Genomic DNA, 26,261 nt, shown 5'->3' with positions numbered 1-26,261 from the left:
AAATGCGCCGCACCCATAAGTGAGAGCTAGAAAAAGATAACTCTTACCTACGGTTTTTAAATACATAACAAACCTCGCAAACAAAGAGTGTATAATGCTCGCAACTCCCGACCGCCATTTTATAAAAGTAAATCACGTGTCTCCCCCGCGAACCAAGTGTTGGCGATGGCGTTTGGACATACTTAAGAACAAAGAACAAGGAGAAGCAAACCTCGTAAACTTACGAGGTTTGCTTCTCCTTGTTCTTTGTTCTTTCATTAGCAGTACATACCTAAAAAATTAAAACTCTCAACCAAGTTATTTAAGGGGTCATCCATTAATTACGTCACACGTTTAGGGGGAGGGAGGGGTCAAGAAAATGTGACATGTTGTGATATGGGGGAGGGGGGAGTCCAAACATTGTGATGTCACTTTAACTTCATCAGTAACCGAAAATTTATTTATATTTTTTTATTCGCTGTACAGTTAAATAATGAGATTTTGGATGTAACTTTCGTTGTGTTATAAAAATTACTAATATTTATATATCAAAAATATTTTTTTATTAAAAAAATAATGCCGAGTTAATATTGTCGATTTCGTTGAAAACAAAATTGCCTAAAATGTGACGTCACACCAGGGGGGGAGGGGTTTGCAAAATGTGACCAAGTGTGACAAGGAGGGGGGAGAGGGGTAAAAAAACCTAGAAATTCGTGTGACGTAATTAATGGATGATCCCTAAGCACTATTACTTACAGAAGACGATAAGGATTTAGATAAAGTCTGTCAACCCTTTACCGTCAGTAGAAAAAAGCGGCAAATTTAAAAAATGTAGGCGCGAAGGGTTATCGTCCCATTGAGAAATTGGCGCCTTTTTCACTGAAAAACTTGTTTGGCCTGCTGACTAGCATTGTTATTTGACCCTATCGAGGCCAGGGACGAAGTAGTGTCATTCGCATTAAGTAACTAAGTTATTACTAAGTATAGTAGGAGTAGGGTATTTACATACCAACACTTTGAATAGGTATTTCTATTTAAATAATTTGTAGTAGTATAGTAGGTTGGCATAGGTATATGTTTTATCTAGCGCGATAGGTGAGTAATCTACTGCGTCAATTAAACGTAAAAAAACTAAAACTGTGGTACTAATTGGAGAAATTGATTACTCTCGTTATTATTTTTTACAATTGGTTTTTGTTCGTGTTTGCTTAGAGCAGAAATGCACGCGTTGGGATTTTATTTCATTTTCCTTGCTTTTTGGATTCAGAATGTGTTTAGTGGTTTGCCATCGCTGGTAAATATAACTTAGTACTCTATTAAGGTGGTGGTACTCGTGCTCGACATGCTAATGCCCAATAGATGACACCCTGCTGTCACCTCTATTGACATGACTTAAGTTTCAAGATGACATGTACTGGGACCGCGTCGAGCACCGTAACCACCACCTTATTAAAGTTAGAAAAAGTTGTACATAAAATTTGTATAGTTTGAGACTATAAAATGAAGGTTGATTTATAGCACCCGATCCTGGTGGCGCGCGCTTCATCAGACTGGATGCCGAGCAGGGTCAACTCGCTCTACTCTGACGTCGGGGCATGGAGTGGGAAATTCGTAAGTTCATATTAAATTCGCTTGAAGGGAGCCGATTTCTGGCGGAGGGTTCTTGCGTACAGGGTCCGCAATATGGTAAGCCTAAAGGCGGTATTCCACCAGTGTGCGGCACTAGCATATTCGGTAGAAAATTGTTTGTGACTCACACTGGTGGAAACCCGTCTTTAAGGATGAGTTGCACGTGGTTGCACTATAAGTAGGTAGGCGATACTATGTCAAAGAGAATTTGAAATAGAGGCGGATTATCAAAGTAAATTATGTAGTCACAGTGAATTTACTGCCATCTTTCGAAAGATGTTTAAAACTTTTAGAACACCATTTGACTTTGATCCTTATTCTTTCACAGATATGTGTTAGAAATGTTAAATATCATGTATAAACGGAACCCTTATAAGATCACTCGTGCGTCTGTCTGTCCGTCTGTCACAGCCTATTTTCTCCAAAACTACTGGAGCAATTAAGTTGAAATTTCGTACACATATGCAAGTTTGTGACCCAAAGACGGACATGTAATGAAAACAAATGAATTTTAAATATAGGGGGTACTTTTTGGGGGCAAAATGAGAAAATTAAAAAACAAAGTTTTGCAAACCATATTGTGTTACATATTAAATGAAAGGGCTTATTTTAAGGATCTCAAATATATATTTTTTTAATTTTATAATAAATAATTTAGAAGTTATTTAAGAATATATGTAAAAAATGACCACCCCCCCCCCCCCCTTAACTCCGATACTACTGGGTCTAAAATTTTGAAAAAAATACACAAGTTCTTCACCTCTAGATGACAGGAAAACCTATTTGAAAACTACAGTCAAGCGTGAGTCGGACTTAAGAAAAAAACGCGGTTGGGCTGTTTTAGGGACACAGCCGTTATGGTTTACGTGAAACGTGGTGTGGACAGCTATTGCGAAGGCCGAAGGCCGAGCTACGCGTAGGGCCGAAGGCCCGAAGCGTCCCGCAGAGGCTCATGGAAACGCGCGGCCGAAGGCCGAGTTGCGGGAGGTTATATAGTGCTCAAACAGAGAACAAGTGTCTGAATGCGAAGGTCGAAGGCCCTGAAGGCCCGGAGCCTCCGCCATGTGCATGCTTCCTGCAAAGAAGATCGTCGATTTTGTTCTATCTATTTATCTTCTGTTAAGCGATTGGGCCCGCTCTATGAAATCGGACATTTAATATAGTTATAATGAAACGAATCGTTATAATTTCTAGGATTATTAAGGTGGAAACAGAACATAATCACTATATGTATAACGGGAATTTTGGTAAATCCTGAGTTAAAACTAAAACCAGAGAAAAAGGTTTTTATAATTTTAAAATAACTAGTTAGTTTATAATTTTAAAAAAGCACGAAAAATAGTTCTTTACCAATAGATTACTGGAAAACCTATAAGAAGTCTGCAGACAAGCGTGAAGCGGACTTTAGAATAGAAATTGCGGGTAAGCTGTATCAGGGCATCAGTGGACAGCTAGTGCGAAGGTCGAAGGCCAAGCTTTGCGTGGGGCCGAAGGCCTGAAGCATCCGAGAGAGGTGCGCCTGCACGCAAGCTCGAAGGATGAGCTGTAGGAGGTTAGTGCTCAAACATAGAACAAATAATTGGTTTAAGTAGCTAAATGAGAATGCTGAACTGCTGTGTCAGACGTATATCGGTTATCTTGAAATAACAGAACCAACGCAAAAAGAATGTAAAAAAAACCGGGCAAGTGCGAGTCGGACTCGCGCACGAAGGGTTCCGTACCATAATGCAAAAAACGGCAAAACAAAAAACGGTCACCCATCCAAGTACTGACCCCGCCCGACGTTGCTGAACTTCGGTCAAAAATCACGTTTGTTGTATGGGAGCCCCACTTAAATCTTAATTTTATTCTGTTTTTAGTATTTGTTGTTATAGCGGCAACAGAAATACATCATCTGTGAAAATTTCAACTGTCTAGCTATCACGGTTCGTGAGATACAGCCTGGTGACAGACAGACGGACGGACGGACGGACAGCGGAGTCTTAGTAATAGGGTCCCGTTTTACCCTTTGGGTACGGAACCCTAATTAGGCACTATGTTTAACATAATACTTGCACTAAATTTAAAAAAATTAGGTTAGTTTAGAACTACTAAAGTTATTGCGTAACTAGTCTGATAGATCAGTTAAAAAACATGGAAAGGAGCCGTGCCCCTAGCCAGCCGTGTGTTCCAAGTTGTAAGAAATTGCTCGCTCGTTCGAAAATGTGTGCAGTACGGAACCCTTGGAACGCGAGTTTGACTCGCACTTGACCGGTTTTTTTAACTATTGAAACAAATAATATACTTATATTAATATACTTGTATTAAAATGCGTCTACATTGATCCATCTTTTATCCACAGAGACCGGTTATGGACGAAATAGAATCCGATGAAGCATTACGTTTCTTCCAGTTCCTCAATTATTTAGATGGCAGCAGTTTTGGAATAGGTAAACTTTTACGTGTTTTAATTTCAATGGAAGCTCATTATATACTCGTAGTACCTAATGGGTAAGCTTATACTCGTAGTACCTAATGGGTTTACTAACTTATATTTTGATGAATTGGCATTGGGCAGGTCCTATCGACGAGTTCGTATCGGCCATGCAGCGGCTGTCGGATTACATGAAACAGCAGAACAGCCGCGAGACGCAGGCGCGCGGCATGCGCGAGCTGGAGGCCATAAACGGCGAAAAAGGCAATTACCAACTCTCCTATTTACTCATTCACGTGTTGGTTCCCATTAAAAAAATAATACTGATCCCTGTGCTGTGGTGTAAGTGACGGAAATAGTTTTAGTAAGTTTTACTTACGAGAAGCATTAAGTTTTTCCAGGCCCATTAGAAATTTAAGGTACAAAAGTAAGCATAAAGGATGACTCACGCTAGAATGATCCGGGCTCGGGACGTTGCTTGCGACACTTCTTTTTTTATGACAGATGATAGGTGATCAATTGATCATGTGATGCTTTCATAAAAAAGTGAAATGTAGGCGCCCCGGACCGATTAAATTGTAGCGTGAGTTAAAATTTTTTTTGGACTTTATATGTACCTAATGGTATAATCGGAATTTTCACGATTAGTACCAGTCATTATATAATATTTTACCGCAATTAAGTTATTATTTTTTGAAGGAAATACCATCAAGACGGTACTGGAGGTGAGCACAGTGATAATGCGCAAAAAGCGCAAGTTCTTTTGCACCGGCGAGGTCAAGGAGCCCATTGTCAGCAACAAAATTATTTGCAAGGTAATTTATTTACGTGTCGTGCAATAGTTAACGACTTTAACTTATTTCTGGAGCTTAAGAACGGGTAAATAATTCAGTAGAATACCCGTTGATACATACATAGTAATATTAGTAATGTACACCCTAAAAAATCGCAAGAATGCGTTAATAACACTAATAGAATGTACAAGTCGAGTTCCATTAAGGAGCTAAATAGGTCATATCAACGTAGCCCCAAGGATCAAAGTAACTCCAGTTTACGCTACAGCATATCGACGCGTCGGGTGACAAGCAAAAGTCACTAAGTACATACTACCAAAAAAATAAAGTAACAATGCACTTTATTACACTTGTAACACGGTTTATTGTCCAATAAGTTCAATGGTGTTAGTTAGTGACTTTTGCTTGTCACCCGACGATATAGTTGAGACACAAATATCATACTAATATGTACAATAAATAAAAATATTTAGGACAGAATCCTGCTGCCGATAGCTGGGACTTCGTGCCGGGACGCCATCATGTACTGGCACCCTGACCTGACCGAGGAGCACTACTGCGTGGGCGCGCTGGAGGCGCAGAGCCCCGTGCACATCCTCGACTCGGAAGGTAATATTACACATAAACAAGTGCAACAGTCCGCGCTCGTATTGGACACGCTGCCTTAACGAACCGCGCAGATTCTTTTACTTAAGTAGCACTAAAGAAAATGACGTCTCAAAGATTTGTCGCCCGTGGCCTCTTAATTATTAAGGCTGCCGCCTGCCGCTGCCCAGACGCACGGCCCTTGCACATTCAGTAGGTAATAACATCCTGGACTCGTACTGGGACACACTACCTGATGCACAGCTCCTGCACAGCCCCCACATGAACATTCAAATATAAATTCTGGTACTAACAGCCCACAGGGTTCGGACCAGGACATTCGCTCTGGAAAAACTCTATATCTGTGGTGTGAACTGTGCACATCCTTAAACAACATGATACCTCTATTCTACCTCTAACCAATCAGGGTTTCCCGCGTACTCGTGGGTATTGGGTATAACCTTAAGTTAGTCACCTGTGTACGGTAGCTACACAGTAACATTAAATCCCGTAAAACCACAAAACACTTGCTACGAGCAACTTATTCAATTACTCATTACTAACCCTGTTTAATTAGGTACTTACGTGGGACGTAAGTTCTGCAGGTTCTCATTGCATCAATAATCAGGTATTTATTTTACAGGTTATAGCACAAATAGCCCAATCGGATAATAATAAATAAATATTATAGGACAATTTTACACAGATCGACCTATAGTCCCACAGTAAGCTCAATAAGGCTTGTGTTCTGGGTACTAGACGAAGATATATATAATATACACATATATATAAATACTTATTTAAGTACATAGAAAACATCCACAGGTAACTCGAAAAATATTTGTGGTGAAGAGAAGTAAATGCCCTTACCAGGATTCGAACCCGGGACCTCCTGCTTCGTAGGCAGGGTCACTGCCGACTAGGCTAGGAGGCCGTTAAACCTATCCTAATTCTTGGGAACCTCTGTATTTAATGACTTTTACTGTTATAAATATTTGGCGGCTTTTGCAATTGATTACTTAGAGTTAGAGTAGACTATACACCGTGTTTTTTTTTATTTCCGTTAATTTCAAGGGTGCAGTCCTGAGCTTAAGTCAAGTAACTTTCTCAAAGACACCGATATTCTAATTAACTTCGTTTCGGAGATAATCAATAATTTAATTTTTCCTATAACGCCTTTACAAGCGTGTACACTTGCCTTAGGGCCGGTTTACATATTGATTAGTGTTTAGAATGAGTTCATACATTTGCAAACTTAAGTACAATCTCGGTCTATCGATGTTCGAAATGACATTCATATGTCACAGATTTCAATTGTTTGGTTGAGTTAAATGTAATGCCCATGTTACAACAACGCTATATGCTACCTTTAATTACTTTTTAAACTTAATATTTTTTTGAAAAAATGCAAAAAAAATATATTTTTTTTTAAATTAACTATGCCAATAAGTTTTCTTAAACGTACTTAACCATACCCCGAAGTTAACGGAATTCAATAAAAACACGGTGTATATGTATAGTGCATAGTTGGTGTCACAGATATTTTAGAAAATTATAAACACTTGGTTTAGCTGATCATTATTTTTATTTAGGAGTGGGACTGGTTAGAAGAGGGGGGAGGCCTTTGCCCAGCAGTGAGACACAGTGGGCTCTGAATAAATAATAAATATAATAGTGGGTCTAGTACCTACGTCATATAAATCATATAATATACGAGTACCTAGTCATCGTCATCACGGTTATTTGATAAGCCAATAAATTTCCTGCAGGTGATATGTTCTGCAAAGGAGATGACTATTCCAAGAGAGAATATTTGCTCGCGTGCGATTTCTACGAGGACCAGGAGGCCCCGGTGGCGGACCTCATGCAGTACTACCCGGACCCGGACCCTGAAATCAATCCCAAATTGTTTTGGCCCAGTAACAAATGATTTCATCATAAAGATATATAAGTAACTATTGTGTTATCTTTAATTTCTTGAAACTAAGTGTATCTATTATGTTTTACTATTATTGATAGTTTTTGCTGTTTTAGTGTCAAATTTAACTGAGCGAACGAGAAAATAAGGGAGGGACCTTAAAAAAAACAACGGGGTGCACTCCGGGAGTGCCGGCAGAAGTGAAAACTCAACGACATTGTAACTGAAAATATTAATAACAGCGCCATCTAGTGCAAAATATCTGCAGCACTATGTATGACTTACTTGACTTGACTTACTACAGTTATATCAATACCAGTTTGAGGGAAACTCACTAGATGTCATTTAAATAAAAAAACAATGACATTGTCCGTCACACATGACGTCACGCAAACGCCTTACGCGTTACGCCTTACGCCTTACGCTGTCTCGAGTTTAACATTTTTTCCCCACCTCAAAAAGTGCACAGCGCCGCTAAAGAAGTTTTCACTTCAAAAATACGTATTGATTCGTACTCCGCAGGTGATAATTTTGATAAGAATAGTTGATTGTGGAGTCGCGTGAGTCGCGCAGGATGAACATATCCTGGCAAGCAAGCCCTGCTCATAGGTAGCGGGGGCGGCGGATACTCGTACTTGACTACCTAAGTACAACAAATAATAGTTTTCAGACAAGCGAAAAACAATTTCCCTTTTTAGGGTTCCGTACCCAAAGGGTAAACACAGGACCCAATTACTAAGACTCCACTGTCCGTCGGTCTGTCACCAGGCTGTATCTCATGAACCTTGATAGCTAGACAGTTCAAATTTTCACAGATGATGTACCTATTTCTGATGCCGCTGTAAAGTCTACGGAAGCCTCGGTGGGCGAGTCCGACTCGCACTTGTCGGGTTTTTTCTTATTTACGAGTAGGGGGAGGTTGTCTAAATATTTTTTAAGTAGTAAACTTGGCCATGAGAGCACCATGCGGGTTGTTACACTTGTCACACATCTAAACTGCTCTGGCTTTGCAAATAAGATTGTGATTGTATAGTGCAACAAACATTACTATAAACTTCTTAGTTCACGATTTAATATTTAAGTAGGTACCTCTAATATTACGTACACCCTCGGGGTGCACATCTGCTATAGGTAACTGCCCAGCTGCTGCATTTTGTAATAATAGGTAATAACAAACAGCAGTGGTGACATTCCTACAATATATTTCGACAATTCCTATACACCATAATCACGCCGTACAATTCTACTCTATCTAAGGTACCTACATTTAAAAACCGACTAAAGAGCCTGTCGGACTAAGTCAGAGTACGCGCACTTAAAAGGTGTTTATTTTTGTACCTACTCGTATATAATAACTATGGATAAGATAATACAAGCAAAGGAGAGTATCGACGGACCGACCGGGCATGACAAAACTATATAGTTGACAGAACCAAGATCCTTTGATCTGAGGAGCGTCATTGTTGAGCTCACTTAGTGATTCGGTTCGCCAGTATGCAGTGCGAAGAGCGTGCACCCTGCGTCGCGGTAACGAAGTCTGCAAGCAGCGCGCGCGCTCGCGCTCGCGCTCGCTCGCCACGCGCCTCGCATCACCGTACTCGCCGTGCTGGCGTACTCGAGCAAACAGAACAGTCCATCTCCGGCGGTCGGCCAGGGTGCGCATGCAACACCGCCGATATCTGCGCGCGCGCCACTACACAAACTACGTTACAAAAAGGTCAGTTATGCGAATATGTAAAACTAAAACCATCATATGCTTATACTACATAGGTACTTAGGTAGGTACGTTATACATGAGTCTACCACAAGCTTTTGCGATTACTGTTATTCTCTGAAGAGTAATCACTTGAAAAATATAAACCAGTTTATTGTCAAGTGTTTTAACAATGACTTACCTATCTGTATTAAATCGTCTCCAATTGATTAACTCAACATATACCGACTAGTACCCATGTGTATTATTGATTGCTAATGGTAATAGGTATTCTACTATTTAACACGCGTAGGATAATTATTTCTTACTTAGTAAAAAATAATTATTCAAATCAGACGGGTCTCGGAGTAATCGGTGAACATAGATAAAACCACCGGCCAAGTGCGAGTTGGACTCGCGTTTCAAGGGTCCCGTACATTAAGTCCGACTCACGCTTGACTGCACATTTCTAATAGGTTTTCCTGTCATCTATAGGTAAAGAACTGTTTTGTGTATTTTTATCAAAATTGTAGAACCAGTAGTTTGGAAAATAAGGGGGGGGGGGATGGTAATTTTTTGGATATTTTCTTAAATAACTTCGATCCTCGGTATTTTAAAATTATAATAAAATTACATTTGATATTCTCAAGTGAAGCTGTTTCATTTAATTACGATATAGTTTGATAAACTTTATTTTTAAACTTTTTCATTTACCCCCCAAAAGTGGCCCCCATGTTTAAAATTCATTTGTTTACGTTACATGTCCATCTTTGGATTACTAATTTACACATGTGTGCCAAATTTCAACTTTTTATTGGTCAAGTAGTTTCCGAGAAAATAGGCTGTGACGGTTCCGTTTTCTCCTTTTATGGTACGGAACCCTAAAAACACCAAACCGAATACAGAACCTCCTCCTTCTATAAAATTCAAGTCGGTTAAAAATAGTTAGGTATGCCGATACTTACCTATAAGGTAAATAAATATATAATGGCAATAAAAGGAAATCTATTCAAAACATTAACCTTAATGATAGTTTTAAGATTAACTAATAACTAATATTTGACTGGTTAACTAGATTAAGAAGGCTATATAAATGTTAAAAATTCTATATTAACTCCTTCATACCTACCTATTTTGCATTCTAAAGCATCACGGGATTTGCTTTCGCAACCAAAGAATTGGCGTAAGCACTAGTAGTTACGAGAGGAACTGCTATTATGACCCAATCCAACTCAAAGGGTACCTGAGTCTGTTAGTTAGGCTAGTTAGTAGGTTAGGTTTCCTAGAGATATTTTTATTTCACCGAAAAGCGATGGTATACCAGCTCCAAGCCTACGAAACTCATGGATACGAACCACGGTTCGAATTAGCGAATTTCGGTTTGAAACTCGCACGCTTTACCGATACGAAACCTGGGGGCCGATTTTTGAATTTCGAGTGCTCGATTTCGTCACTTGAAAATCGGTGGAATACAGCGTAATGCTGATTTTTGAAATACGAGCGATAGAAATTGGGAATCGTTTTCAATTCTATTAGTAGAATTTAAATGCCGGCGGGTACTGCAGATATTATTGAACGAAATACTCGAAACTCGAACGAAATCGAGCGGTCCAAAATTCAAAAATCGGCCCCCTGCGCTTCTAAAATACTGTTAATAAATAAACAAAGATTCCTCCACCATCAGTTAAACATCCTATAGGTAGGTACCTATTGTTTTAACTTCCACAAAATTAGCATTTCCCTAAGGTGGCAAATTGAGACAGGTCCCCTATAAGTACCTAAATGTCACTGAACCAGAAATGGAAATCCAGTAGGTAATTAACTTTTCATGGCTAAACTAGTAAACTGATTTTGATAAATTTAGACAGCCTCTGGGTCAATAGCCAAGGGCTACTTCAGGTTTGAAAATCTACCCCCTGGGCAAGGAAAGCGAAATGACACGGACCGAATCCCACGCCAATCAATATCCATATGAATGCTAATAAAAATACAAAATAATTTACCAAATAAGGTAAACGTACTAGTGCTCGACATGGCAATGCCCAATAGATGACACCTTGCTGTCACCTCTATTGATAATGAGTTAAGTTTCAAGTTGACATGTACTGGGACTGCGTCGAGCACGAGTATGTATTAATAAAAAATCCGGCCACTTAGTGCATGTCGGACTACCCATCATGGTGGGTTGTATAGTTGGTTGCGTACATTTATATACGAAACATAAACATATCTTATTGGCATTTAATTTACGTCCTACTCGTCCTAGGCATTATTGAGCGGGAAAGTGCTTAGAAAAATCTCAAATTTCGCTCAATCGATCACGTTTAAATTCGTTTTTAAATGTTGATAAAATGAATATTTTTTGGAAATAATCGCTATTAAAGAAAAAAAATGTGTGTCCTCTCTAACTTTAGAACCATGAATCCAAAAAACATGAAAAAAGCTTAATTAGTACATACTTTCAATCCAAACTACCTACTTACTAGTATAGCGAACATGATCGGACCAGCGTCCAGCCGTTATTGAGTTCCTAATGTTCTACTCTTTCATTTGACGTAGTTACCCTGCATTTTCCCATTCATACTCAAACAAATATAGCGGCCGATTCAATTTTTTTTATTTCTGGTCCATCCTGTACCCTAACATGCCCTAAGGTAACTACAATGTGCTAATTTACAAGTGGCATTTACGTCCTAGGTAAGTTTTATTGAGGAGAAAAGCTCCTTGGAGATACTTAACCCAAATACCTATTGCTCAAGTCGATACCTACTTACATGTAAAATAAAATTCGTTTATGTTTTTATTCTCGTATTTTTTACTAGACGTGCTGAAAAAGTTGGAGTGTAATGGAGTTTACTTTTGTTTTTATTATAAAGACCATATATGATTTTTAGTACCAAACCTTAGCATGTTCGCCAGGGAAATACTGCAAGCGAAGGCTATCGACAAGGAAATAAGGCAACGCTGGATTGTAAACTGGTTTTACCTCAAATAGGTACCTAAAGGTGCCCCTGGGCTATGTACTCAAGTATTGTGACAGTGCACTGTGGTTTACAAAATAGTACATTACGATACAAGTGCGGAAAGTAGGAAATACGCACCAAGGGGCGATAAATTAACACCACATCAATCACCATCAATCATTAATTTTTAAATCGACACGAGTTGCGAATTACCTTTTCGCACGTGTACTGTACAATGTTTTACAGTACATTTGGTCCTATTTTCCCGCACTAGTGCGTAAAATAGCACTTTTCGTGCGTATGTCAAAAGTTTAAATTAAAGGGCCAAAAACGTTGTACGATACACGTGCGAATAGGTAACTCGCAATTTCCTCTTTTCCGCAATTGTATCGTAAATAACTATTACAGTACATACAGCCCTTTAAATTTTCGACATACGCACGTATAGTTCTAGTTACCGCGCTAGGGCGGTAAATTAGCTCCATAATATGTACTGTAAATAAAAAAACCGGGCAGGTGCGAGTCGGACTCGCCCACCGAGGGTTCCGTACAAATTTAAAATATATATTTTTAATTACATTTATCAGATTATTCCCTGTATTTGTAGTGTAAGACGATATTAGGTAGGTACTTGCCAAATTTCATAGTTCTAGGTCGATACCTCCACGCGTTCCCGAGATAAAAGGGTCTTGACAGACAGACGGACGGACGGACAGACGGATGGACGGACAGACGGACAGTCGGACGGACAACAAAGTCATCCTATAAGGATTCAGTTTTTTTTTAGGTGCGGAATCCTAAAAATGGTCCTAAACTTGGTAAATTACAGAATACGTTTATAAATAATCGGCCAAGGGCATGTCGAGCTATGCTCAGTGTGGGTTTCGTAGTTACCATTCTGTCAAAAGAGGCCAAACGAGGCCTATTAGTAAGTATCATGTACATACATTGGACCCATGGTTCAAAAGTAAGAGGGGGGAATGAATATGCAACAACGAAATTAACGTTAAAAGGAATAACCCATCTTATCGCTTAAAACTAAGTAATTTTAAAACAGCTTGGGACACGAAACATTTCTTCTTCCTAGGCATTTCCTAAAGTCTATTTCAATAGAACTTGCTAACTATGTAAACAAACCGCCATATTGAAATTGTCTCTGAATGATCAATTTACTAGTGTTGGGCAAGACTCCTACTTACTACTTTACTAATGTCAAACCATATCGAATAATAAAATACCAAAAGTAAAAAACAAGTAGTTACTTATTTTTAATTTGTTTAATCACGACCAGAAGACTAATTAGTACTTAAGAATGATGTATTGATGTATTTTATAACCGCGGCGGTAGGTACAGAGCGTGGGTTGGGTAGTGTGTAGCGGGTTTATATCACAAACTTTAGTTACAACACTACCCATCATAGACAATTGTAGAATTTAAAAGAAACAAAACCGTCATTCCAACTGGTCCTAATAACCTAACTTATGAACCCATTTTAAACTTTTAATGAAATATCCATGATACAGTTATATATTTGTGTATTTACGGAACGGACCGTTTCAATAGTGTATGTATATGTGTATGGTTTCAATGGTATTTGATGAGGTGGTGTGAAAATTCAAAGAGAAACAGTGATACAACAAAGTTAAGTTGTTTGTTTACATAGTTAGCAAGTTCTATTGAAATAGACTTTAAGTTCTGTTATCAATGGATAAGAGCTTAGAAGAAGCCTGTTCAGAAAGATCGGTGTTTGTGACCTTTCTGGACATTTTGATATGACACAGATAAGGTAAACGTAGGTACTGGTGCTCGACGCGATCCCAGTACATGTCATCTTGAAACTTAAGTCATTGTCAATAGAGGTGACAGCAAGGTGTCATCTATTGGGCATTAGCATGTCGAGCACTAGTACGTTTACCTTACTGACATGTAGTAAGTAAATACTTATTTCGTACTTTTCAATATTTTTTTCACTGGTCTTCAGTACATATCTGCTTTCATTTGTGATACCCTCACGTGTAGGATAGGTATATGAAACTTAGTTTGGGTGCTATATGCTATATTGACAACACCGCTGCACCGCTGTCATATATAACGAATACTTTTTATCCCAGAATTCATCTTCTAAAGGGGAGCAATAAGGGTTGCAATTTAGCTAAGAAGGGCGTGGGGGCAGTTTAATTAGACGTTAGTTACCTAAAAACCGGCCAAGAGCATGTCTACTCGCAGCTCTTACATTCCTTTGCTACCTTCCTTAAACCTGAAAAAAAAACTGTATCTTTAGTGCTGCCTGGTGTACGGATGTCTGATAAGAGTGATAAGTTAGCAACAGTAGGTAGGTAGCCGTGGTACCTACCCACCGACCTTCGTAAATGAATCGTCACGTTGTCACGTTGGTGCAACAATTTAACAATTTAAAACGAGACAAGACAATGACCACATTCGATTGCATGCGATACGTAAGTTGGTATTTGTTGCAAGGTAAATACTTGCGCACCTTGCATAGTGTTAAGTGCCTTTGGCGTGATACCTATTATTTAGGTAGTTAATGGCTTGCAATACATCTATATACTTGTAATACATTTAAACCATTTACTTACCCACGTCACTGTATATACAGTAACTACCACAAATTACCCATTTTATAATAGCTACCGACACCATAAATCAACATAAAGCAGTAATTATTTTTATTACTACTATGGTCCTACTTTACCGCACTAGTGCGATAATTAGCACATTACATAACTATAGTTCGTTTTTTTAGCATTAGAAATAAGGTAAACAATCTTGATGTGTCTTAATTGAAAAACACATTTTATTAAGACTAAACAGGAGCTGAGTTTTAAATATTTTAGGTAAATATACCCGTCTCGCTAACGGAAGCGGCACCTAAAAGTAGTGCGATAAGGACAAGGCGAAAAATCCTGCGTAAAAATCTCAAAAATCGAGGTTTCGTACTCCTCTGTTTCCTCCTCCAAAACTTAACCAATCGTAACCAAATTTGGCAATCTAAATGATTATGAAATTATCTGTGTCGGACCGTTTTGCTTTTTTGGCTAATTGATATCAGTTTTGAATGCCACGCTCTCATTGCGGCATAGTCAATTAGGCCATTTTGGCCATTTTTGAACGTCTCTAGCGCCTTAAAAAACAAAAATATCAAAAAAAGCAAAACGGTCCGACACAGATATTGACAATATTAATCTGTGTTGAAAAAATCATTGCTCTAGCTTCAAAAACCACGAAGGAAAACGAGGAGTACGTTTGTATGGAGAAATGACCACTCCCGTTGTTACTTAATAAGTTACGGCAAATATGTAACAATTATGAATCTAATACGATCATAATATTCTTCTGCTTTCATAAGTACATAATAGTTATTGATTTTTAAAAAGCGGATTTCAATTAAAAGACTTGTCAAGATCGCTTACCTTCTTTCAAGTTCTTTCTAATGCTAAAAAAACGAACTATATGTCGAAAATATAATAAAAGGTCCATAAGTAGGTACTGTAAAACGTTATAGGTACGATACATGTGCGAATATGTAATACGCAACTCGTGTCTATTTAAAACACTCCCTTTGGCCGTGTTTTAGTATATCGCCACGCGTTTCGAATTTCCTATTTTTCGCACTAGTATCGCGTAATGTAGATAGGCACTATTAGTACATTTTGCTCGGTCAGACGCAGACTTCTAGCATGATAATAGTTAATTAATAATAATATTTATTAATATTATTATTTATTAATATTTATTATTAATACCAGAAAAGCGAATGTTATATTGAACATCTCGATCTTTTTCGAAAAAGAATACAGCCGCTAGGCTTTATTTTTCAGACAGTCACAAAACTGTTCAAAGTAGGTACACCTATTAATCGTAATTAATAGATTCTAGTATCGTTACGTAGCTAGGCTATAAAATGATATCCAGTGAAAGTACTTAGTTTAGGCCTATAATAAGCTGGTAAGCATCTGTTCTTGATGCTTTAAGAAGTTTTGTAAAAACGGATGAAAAAACATACATTACTTACTTTGTTGCCTGGGCACTGGTTAGCACAGTGGATCGTGCTCGCTGGACCATGGACCGTGCGAACCTTGAGGGACCACCATTAGCCATGCACAACACGAACAATAGCCAGGTACTAGCTTCACGAACGTCACGTAAACTTCACAATTAGCTTCAAGAGATAAATAAGGTTGCGAATGTTTGATGCAAAGTGGCAACCAATTTCAGTTGAAAATAATAGGTAGGTACTTACCTACACTTAAATCTCTAAGCAAAGTGACTTTTTATGGCTCATAAGAGTATCCTAGCGTACTTATTTGAACCAATAAAATATAGACGGTACCTACTCATCAACTACTAAGCTGTAGGTAATGAAAACGCTGCAAAATGTAGGTATCATAAAAACATAAAAATGAGCAACTTACTTTTAATGGTGATTGACGAGAAAATTTTGTGTTAACCATAAAACGAAAGTACGAGTAGATAATGGTACCTATACCTATCTAAGGCTATTAGGTAGGGTTGCCAGATGGTCGGGATTTGGCGGGATTTTCCCGATTTTTAGCATGTGTTCCCGATTCCCGACAAAGTGTAAACTGTCCCGAAAAACAACTTCACGTTTTAAAACAATAATTTGAAGCTCCGAACTGTCGTCGAGCGAGCGATCTGACGTAGTGCCAATAATGTAAAATATCGTTGTTTTTAATACAATTACTTTAATTTAAATGTTTTTTTTTCCCGACTTATGTCCCAAACTCCCGAAAAATTTATATTGTTTCCCGATAATAGCGCCTTTCGATCTGGCAACCCTACTATTAGGGCTAGGCCGCGAAAAACGAAAATCGTTAAATACCTTTCTATATCGCTCTTGCATATTCGAGCGATAGAGAGTTAATTTTCTGACATACCTACCTAATTGTTACTTATATTTAGTTATAAGGAGTTCTTAGGAGTTCGCAATTTTTTTAGAGATTTCGGAATTGCATAAGTTGGTCAGTACCTATAAATACATGTATTCACCTCGCAAAATATGGCTAAGGGTGAAAAAAACAGCCTGTATAATGAGAATAATTGTCTTTACAGAGCAATTGGCAGGTACTAAAATAGTTAATTCAAGCCATAATAAATCTCCACGATTTGGTGTCGGGTTTTTATACCTACTCGTTTACAGTTATTTATAGCTATAACGCCCTTATTGCACAATGAAGTCAAACACGATTTTGCTCTTTGCTCATTGTTTTCGAACAGCAAAGTAGATATGTTATGCTTTGAGCTACTGAGTTACCCTTGTTAACCCTACAGTGATTGAACGGTGTATTGATAATTGTATTGTAAGCTTGATTGAACAGTTTAACTAGGTACATCTTATATATTTATATCTCGTCGTCGCGCGTTTTGGTAAGTGCTACGTTTAAAGCTGTTAATCGCGTCGCGTGCTGCCGATTGAAAGAGGGTATGTACCAAAGAATATAATACTCACTAGGAGAAGAACGGTAACTTCATACAAAAAAATGTCCCCTTCCGTTTATACGTTTATACTAGTGGCGCCCTTGTTGTGTACCAATGGAACTAAAGTTGACAACCGGTTAAGCCTGGCGGGTATTGGTAGGTAGTAACATTCTGTTGATAAACATATTTGTTATCTTCATATCACGAAATATATGAAAGATGCAAATAAGCCCTTGTTTGTGGTATTATCAATTGATTTAAATAAAAGGCATATTTATGTTTATAACATTGTATTATTTATTAAAAAATATTTTACATATAGAAATATACACTGAAAATTAAACCCTGACAACTTAGTAAAAAAATAGACATTAATAAAGCGCATTCACAAAGTTTTCAGTATAATACAAATAACTTTAGGCATGCCTACCTATTACACTTTACACACACAGATACACTACACTTTACACACGGCATTTTACACAGATTTCTAACTTGTATTCATACATTTCTTCATGGTTAATTAATACGCTTTCCAGGTGCGTTATGACGCGGTTCCTTCTGAACCCACTAATAAAGCTGTGAATTTCACTCAAATATGTATCTTCAACACCCGTTGCTCCGCATTTAGCACATTTTCTATGTGCATTGCTGTAATCCATGTAGGTACAGACTTACAGAGTCTTAAGTGGTAGTACCGCTACGTTGTATTTATTATTTAAAGATTTACTAAATAAAATTTTCGTTATGAACTTTAACCACAGCAGTTGGACAGAGTCATTGACAAATATATTTTTTTATTATGGTGGGTAGACGTACCTACCCTCCATATGTTTTATGAACATTGATAAAGACCGTTGGAAGCAAATATTCATTATAAAACTTAATCGCGTGTAATTAAGTTTTAAGTGTTTTAAGTCCCGTTTTATGATTAATAATGTAAAAAAATCATGAAAATTTAAATCAGAGTTGGGAGCAATGTTGCTGTAGAAAAATGTTTTTAATTTTATTACTGGCAACTTTTTCTAGGAGGCCAAAGCACACATAGAAACTTCAGGCGCACACATGCGCAATTATAAGAGGACATAACTTTCTTGGGAGCAATGTTGCTGTAGAAAAATGTTTTTAATTTTATTACTGGCAACTATTTCTAGGAGGCCAAAGCACACATAGAAACTTCAGGCGCACAAATGCGCAATTATAAGAGGACATAACTTTCTTAGGAAGTGAACAGGCCTTGGTAGGTACCTAGGTACTAAAGATAATACATACAAAATAATAAGTTCTCGGAGAAGTCATATAATCTAGAATAGCCTTTATAGATAAATCGTTTGGAAATATACTGATTGCAAAGAATAGATAAATAAAAACTTTTTACAAAAAAAATTAAACCGACTTCAAAAAGGATGAAATAAAATATTATCCTTTTTTAAGTCTATGCGTTACCAACTGATATGTTTGAAGTCGGTGCCAATCCAAATTTTGAAGCATACCATGATTTTGGTGCGATTCGATAAGGATGTAGGTACCTACGTTGGATTGCCTTACACGACGACAATGAACGTACTTTCTGTAGGTACAGTCGACGTTAAAAATATGTTTACACTTTTCGGCTTGTTACAAAGGAGTAAGGTGCATAAGTGTAAACATATCATTGACGTCGACTGGACCTAAGAACACACGATCAAACCTTCTTAGCGCAGTCCGTATCATGTTTGTCGGCACATTAGTGTAAATTAGTGATGTACCGACTATTGATTTGGCCGACTAGCCGACTAATCGGCGCTCGAGTGGCCGATTAGTCGGCCGACTAGTCGGCTAGTCGGCCAGATCATTAGTTTCGTATAAGTTTTGGTGAAAAACAATAGTTTTGCTCCTTTGATTGCGCTATTCATCATATTAGCTTGACTAAAAGGGGTTCAAAGACCTATCACAAGAATCCTCGTTTCAATTTCTGTCTTTTTGCGATCCTGAGCAGACCGTCAGTACAGCTTGTAGGAGTATTTCCAAGGCTATATTTCCCGTAGGTACGTAGTCGCCAGTTAAGAACCTATCCCCTGTGGTCAGCGTCTTTACGAGCAATATGCCCTGTCTGTCTCTAAATTTTGCAATAACATTAATAGTTCCCCATGGCTCCACCATAAAAAAAAAAAAACAAAAACGGAATAATAATAAAATTATTTTACTATCGAACTTGCCCATGAAATTACACGAGAATCAGGTGAGTTCGACCTGTAGAGGAAATCACCAGCCCACCAACATACGATAACGATCAAACGGTCAATTATATGAACAAAAGTTTTCGTTTGCAGCCTGAATAGGTATTTTAGTAAAATAGACATAAAACATAATATGGTAAATATTGACTGTTGATTTATTTATTTCTGTTTTTCTTTCACTAATAAAGTGCCGACTAATCGCCGACTACAGATGTGGCAGGATAGTTGGCTTTCCCGACTAGTCGGCGACTAGTCGGTACATCCCTAGTGTAAATCCAATGCATTTTTTTAAAGAGCATTTCTTACTAATGCTCGAACAGTCTATAGCATGCAAGTGTGGGATTGGGACTGAGTTATTTTCCATCCCTTATCCAGAGTACTACATTTCAAAATATAAAACAATTCAAGGAATTTACCTTCTTGCCAAATTTCACCTAAAGCGGTTCAGTTGTTTAGCCACGAAAAGGCGACAAAGAGGCAGACAGAATTACTTACACATTTATAATAGTTATTAGTACAGTTCTAATGGGATTTATAGCCATAAAGCTGATTATTTTTGACTGGTATTGTTACTACTTAGCTTAGCACCGACTTCAAACATATCAGTTGGTAACGCATAGACTTAAAAAGGATAATATTTTATTTCATCCTTTTTGAAGTCGGTTTATTTTTTTTTGTAAAAAGTTTTTATTTTTCCATTTTTAGTTTTAACGCATTGTTAAGAGCACAACGACTGAATGAAAAACAAGATCATGTTTAACACTAAATTCGTGTACCTATTACTTTAGTAAATATGTAATCAGGAATTTTCTCGAGTCCGTCTGGGAAATTATAATTCATGTCACTACACTAAATCCATCCTCCGCCCCGCCACTGACGCAATCGCTCAACCCCCCGATCACTCAACCTCACAGCGCACCAACCCCTGATCCAGGAACCCCTCGACCCTAAACCAGCAACCCTTCAACCGCTATTCCCCGACCCCTTAATCCCTGACCCCTCAACTCCTAACCCTAACCCCCGAACAGTAGCCTTACCATGCAGCTTACCACGAGTTTGACATTGATATATTCGCTAGCGTGTGTAACTTACTTTCTATGCATCTCGCTCGTACTAACATTAGAGTGAGCGAGATGCATAAAAAGTAAGTTACAAAGACGTTAGCTAATATGTCAATGTCAAACTCGTGGTAAGGCTACTGATCGGGAGTAGTGTCAAACTCATGGTAAGGCTACAGTTGCAGTACATCAAATTGGTGGTTTTCGGAAGCAAATGCTCGAGTTACTTTAGAAAACACCGAAATAACTTTACACGTGCCTTTAAAAATTGAGGAGTTCCCTCAATTCCTCATGGATTCTATCATCAGACCAGAACCAAAAATAATATGAAAACACCTTGGAGGTAACTTCTTCCAAACAAAAAAAGAATTACTCAAATCGGATCACAGGTGCCGGAGTAATGGCTGAACATACTACATTTAAAAAATCATCATCATTATCATCAAAACAACCTGATGATGATCAGGTCTACTTTATCAAATTGGTAGTTTTCGGGAGAAAATGCTCGAGTTGCTTAAGAAAACACCCAAATCACCATGCATGTGCCTTTAAAAATTGAGGAGTTCCCTCAATTCCTCATGGATCCCATCATCAGAACAGAAACAAATTAATATGGGACCAACTCGAAGGTAGCTCCTTTTAAACAAAAAAAGAATTACTCATATCGGACTACGGATGTCGGAGTAGGTAATCGGTGAACGTACATAGAAAAAAAAATAGCCACAACCGAATACAGAACCTCCTCCTTCTATGAAATTGAAGTCGGTTAAAAAAAAGTCCAAGACTATGTCAGGATTGTCATTGTCAGGTCATGCTAGAGATGAGAGGTTCCGTAAACCGGGGTTACTTTGATCAATTTTAGAGTTTGGCACCATTTTTTGACTTTCCTAATATAGGTAAAAATATGAAATAAAAATATAATAATCGGTTTTTTCTCTTCTTTCCGCCTGCCAAATAAAAAAAAATTAGGACTTATATTTTTTTCGGAAATAAATAAAAACAACGCGATCAAAGTTATATTGAGAATGGGGTTACTTTGAAACCACTATTTTTTTTGCTGACAATCTAAAGTAGACCCGCTAAAAAGCCCATAAAAAATTAAAAAATAAAAATCCGTTAAGTACTTTTTAAGTTATTTATATTTTTAAGGTGTGGGGTTACTTTGATAACATACCAAATGATACAAATTAATAACTTTAAGCGCTTATTATATTATCTACTATAAATAACGTAGGATTATAACTTATTATCTCACTTAGCAACTGATTTTTGAATTGCAAGCTTTACGGTTTCAGTAAATTTGGTCTGGGCACCCGGGTTTTTGATATGTTGCCTTTATACTTAATGTGTAAAGTTGTATAAAAAAAATTGTATGCTTTCGATGCGGCACGAATACATTTTGTGCCCGCCACTATGTGTGCGAGTGCATCATTGAGTTGTTCTTCTTGGTATTTTTTGTAGTCTCGTTACCCGATATTTTTTTTGTAATCTCTGGCATTGTTTTTATAAAAAAAAATGCATATTTAATAATAGTAGAATTAATTAATACCCTGGTGGTGGTGGGCTGGTGGCCTTACGCACGTATAATAAAATCCCTAAAGCAAAGACGCAGGATTAAATATAGCCAATTTCCACCCAGAAAGTTAATTCCATACAATAGAAACGGGTAAAAGAATGCTTAAAATCAGATAAGCAGTTCCGGAGATCAACATTTACATACAAACTTATAATTCTACAACCTCTACCTCTTCCACTGACTCAAACGATACCTATTTATTATTGAAAAAGATACTTAAAAAAATCATAAGTTGCCAAAATAATTCATGGTGTTACTTTAATATTTTGATCAATTTCACCACGTATAAGTGATCAAAGACACCCCGACCCATGGATTCCCCAGCTATGTGCTCATGTGTAGGTTGTTGAATACAGGTATTTTTTTATAAACTCACGAATAAACACTGATTAACCTAAGACACTATAAAATTACATGTATTTAATTATTGACACAAATACAGTTTAAGTTTTTCAAGCAATAAAACCAGGAAGAAATGCGTACCCGCCATTAATATTTTTTTTCAAGACGAAATAATAATATTACACTCGCGTCCGGTTACTGGGCGGTGAAGCAACTATCAGTGTTGCCAATAAAGAAAAAATAACTGCGAAGGTATTTTCCAACTCGTCAAAACTAGCACTTTAGTAGCGGAGGGAAGTCGTTATCAAAGTCGACCCGCAAATCAAAGTAACCCCGGTTTACGGTTCTTGAACTGCTATTAATTACCTATAGTCAACAACAAAAGTACTTAGTTAACCGAGCCAGCCAAATTATGCACTACCTGAAGCACTACCACCAGTTTTAACATTGACATATTCACTCACGTTTAAGTAACTTACTTTCTATGCATCTCGCTCGTACTCGCATATTAGTGCAAGCGAGATGTATAGAAAGTAATTTACGTAGACGCGAGTTAATCTGTCAATGTCAAAACTGGTGGTAGCCGTACTGCACTGCACAATCATGCACTTATTTTGTTAATCTCTCACAGTAACATAGGCGGCTCTAACCTTCATATTGACATGTTAAGCCGGCGAACGTACAAATCTGCGCTCGCGGGGAGATCACCCGCTTATGCCCATGTAATCTTATACCTTTAAACGAGCTATTCTTGTATATTTATTTATTTATTTATAAATTTCGGGGATCTCGGAAAGGGCTTTAACGATTTCGATGAAATTTGCTTTAAAGGGGTTTTCGGGGTCGAAAAATTGATCTAGCTAGGTCTTATCTCTGGGAAAACGCGCATTTTTGAGTTTTTATATGTTTCCCGAGAGAGCAAAGCTCGGTCTCCCAGATATTAACGAGTAATAAGCGTAACATCAAACGTCTATCAGTCCCTAGAGAAGTAAAACATAGGTACTCACACACCAGGGTAGCGTGTAGTAGTGTAGGACATCATCAAATGCTTCAAGATAAAGTAAAGGTGCATTATGTAAAAGGGGAACTCTCTCCTTCTAGTCTCTTTCTCTCACACACAAACACACACACACACACATAGGGGCTATTCATAAATTACGTCATTTCAAATTAGGGGGGGGGGGGTCTGGACATCGGATGACGGTAGCATGAAGTAGGAGGAAATGGGGTCATTTGAAGCATGATTTTTGGATGATTATAGGGGGGGGGGGGGTCCAAAATCGTCAAAAATCGATGACATAATTTATGGACAGCCCCATACCTACTATTCCCTCGCACGATAACCATTGTCATTCCTAGTTTTGTTATATTTATGTTTTAGATTTAGACAGTTAACTATCGAACCACCTATCCCAAAATTGCATTTTGTTAACCACACTCGCATTCCTCGCAGAAGGCCAAGAGACAGGCTTGGCCTAGTTTGGTCTCTGACGGATATCCACATTTTTTTTGTAAATAAACTCTTTGTATTTTTTATGTACCTAGGACCTAGGTATGATAAAAAAGTAGATACTGGTAGGTGTAGGTTAACATCTTCATTCGTCGAGTACGAATGAAGTGTATACTTATAAAACTTACACTCTTTTTCACCTGCGCTGCCCGAGTCTGGTATTGTACCTCTTTTCACTAGAGCCCCAGTATACAAAGGTTGTGTTATTGTACCCTGAGTAATACAATGCGCTATCCCAAGTAGCATTGCAAGCTGTATATAAGCTGTATTAAAGTTTATTTGTATACTATAAGCTGTACAGTTAGGCTGTACAAAGGCTGTATAAGCGCTTATACAGCCCTTATAAGTAAAAAAAGGGCCCAAATTATACAGCCTTTGGCGTTATTAGAGCTGTAGAGTAGCTGTATAAGCAATACATAAGCTGCATAATAGCTGCATTACAGCTATATTTCGGTGTAAAAGGAAACCTTAACACTACAGATAATCTCTTATAAGTACGATATAAGAATATAAGTTTTAAATGAGTTATAAGAAAGAATTACAAGAGAATAATAATCATTTAAGAAACTAAAATGTCTTAATCTTGTTCATTCGTAATATAGTAATGGCGACAATAAAGTGTTATAGTGGATGGTAAAAGTAAAAGTAAATATTATACAGGACTTGAATGGAATTTTACATTATTGGTAAGTGCGGATTATTATTTATTGTGAACCTGTGTATCTTTTCTGGCAAAATATTTACGCGCCAGCAAAATAACAAAGAGAAACCATAAGGAAAATATCAAAAATTGGCAAAGTTACTGTTTGTTTTTAAGGTTAGAGTATCAAAAATATTTATAAATATTAATTCTAAGGCTAAACAATTTATTTTAGCTGGTAATCATAACACGGCGTTAGTCTGCTAAATATTTGCAAGTATTTCTTTAATTATACTTACAAATACGTTTTTTTATTTCTTGTAAAATGGCGACAATTTTTAAACATCCTACAGGATAGTTGGAGAGCATTATAATCTTAGTAGCTGTGCTGTGTAATAAATAGAGTATCTCTTACAGCTTTTGTAATTAAAACAGCTTTATAATAGAATATTTGTATTCGTTTGGCTGTATTTCGGTTCTCCGTACATAAGTTATAATTCTCTTTAGAGATCCGTATAACAAATAAAAAACCTGTACTGTAACTGTCATTCATTAAAAACATTCGTAAAAACTAAAAAACTAAAACTAGTGCCTACGTCAAATCATGGGATTAGTTGTCAAGCGGACCCCAGGCTCTCATGAGCCGTGGCGAAATGCCGGGATAACGCGAGGAAGAAGAAGACTGTAACTGTCATATATTCCTTTAGTTTTATAATACACTTATTTTCAGAAATCATTACACTACTATACTTATACGAGTGTAAAATTACGCCAAAAGATTGTTATAAGCGACTCTATCAGTAATACAGAAAAAAGCTGTACTATAGCTGCCATTTATTCATTTGGTTTTATAATACCCTTACAGACAGAAGTTATACAACTACTATTCTTATAGGAGAGTAAGATTACGCCATAAGAAATAGCTTTAAAACGGGGTTGACAGATACATTTGTACAGCTACAAGTGCCAAGTAATACTACAATACAGCATGTATACAGCTTTTACGATAAAATTAGCTTGTAGTGTTTCATAACACTTAATGTTTTAAAACGGAGTTGACAGATACTTTTGTACAGCTAAAAGTGCCAAGTGTTACTACAATACAGCCTGTATACAGCTTTTACGATAGAATTAGCTTGTAGTCTCTCACAACACTTTTAGTATTATAGTAGATTTTTTATATTCTGATAAAGCACCCCATGCTTCCGCAGAATCCTTTATAATGATTTTATACAGCTTGAGCTGTATAATGTCTGTAAAGTACCTTTTATACAGCTTAAATCTTTTCTGACACTCTTATACGTCCCTTAAATCACTCTAAGTTCTTAATTGGCTGCTATATTGATGTTGCCGACACTTCCATGCTACTTGGGATTGCAAACGAACTTAACTTCCTAGCTATGTTTCTAACGCACCGACTGCTTAAATTTTCCAGTGTATAATCTACAGTTTGCGCAACTGGTATTCATCATATATATTATGTT

The 26,261-nt window shown here is 37.4% G+C and overlaps 2 protein-coding genes across 2 annotated transcripts in view; both read left to right on the top strand.

Moving 5' to 3' along the window:
* The first annotated feature begins 1,118 nt into the window (after positions 1-1,118).
* On the top strand, positions 1,119-7,355 carry LOC134804863 (uncharacterized). Its single transcript, XM_063778163.1, has 7 exons — positions 1,119-1,273; positions 1,498-1,590; positions 3,950-4,037; positions 4,166-4,285; positions 4,721-4,836; positions 5,289-5,424; positions 7,170-7,355. The coding sequence occupies exons 1-7, from the start codon at positions 1,199-1,201 to the stop codon at positions 7,328-7,330; spliced, it is 789 nt and encodes a 262-aa protein (XP_063634233.1). The 5' UTR covers positions 1,119-1,198; the 3' UTR covers positions 7,331-7,355.
* A 1,576-nt stretch (positions 7,356-8,931) lies between these two features.
* Positions 8,932-26,261, top strand: part of LOC134804809 (proton-coupled amino acid transporter-like protein CG1139) — a 42,297-nt gene continuing 24,967 nt past the window's right edge. The window contains exon 1 of the mRNA XM_063778061.1: positions 8,932-9,035. The gene's annotated coding sequence lies outside the window, so the exon portion shown is untranslated. The remainder of the gene's footprint in view (positions 9,036-26,261) is intronic.

Source organism: Cydia splendana, chromosome Z (assembly GCF_910591565.1).
Source record: "Cydia splendana chromosome Z, ilCydSple1.2, whole genome shotgun sequence".
NCBI lineage: Eukaryota > Metazoa > Arthropoda > Insecta > Lepidoptera > Tortricidae > Cydia > Cydia splendana.
Note: the sequence above shows the minus strand (reverse complement) of the source record. Positions and strands in the feature narration are given on the sequence as shown.

Bases quoted from the DNA above. Each gene is read 5' to 3' on its own strand.
- LOC134804863 (XM_063778163.1), top strand. From the start codon at position 1,199: ATGCACGCGTTGGGATTTTATTTCATTTTCCTTGCTTTTTGGATTCAG. The intron at 4,286-4,720 runs GCAATTACCAAC...TATTTTTTGAAG, and splicing joins GGCCATAAACGGCGAAAAAG to GAAATACCATCAAGACGGTA. The intron at 4,837-5,288 runs GTAATTTATTTA...AAAAATATTTAG, and splicing joins GCAACAAAATTATTTGCAAG to GACAGAATCCTGCTGCCGAT.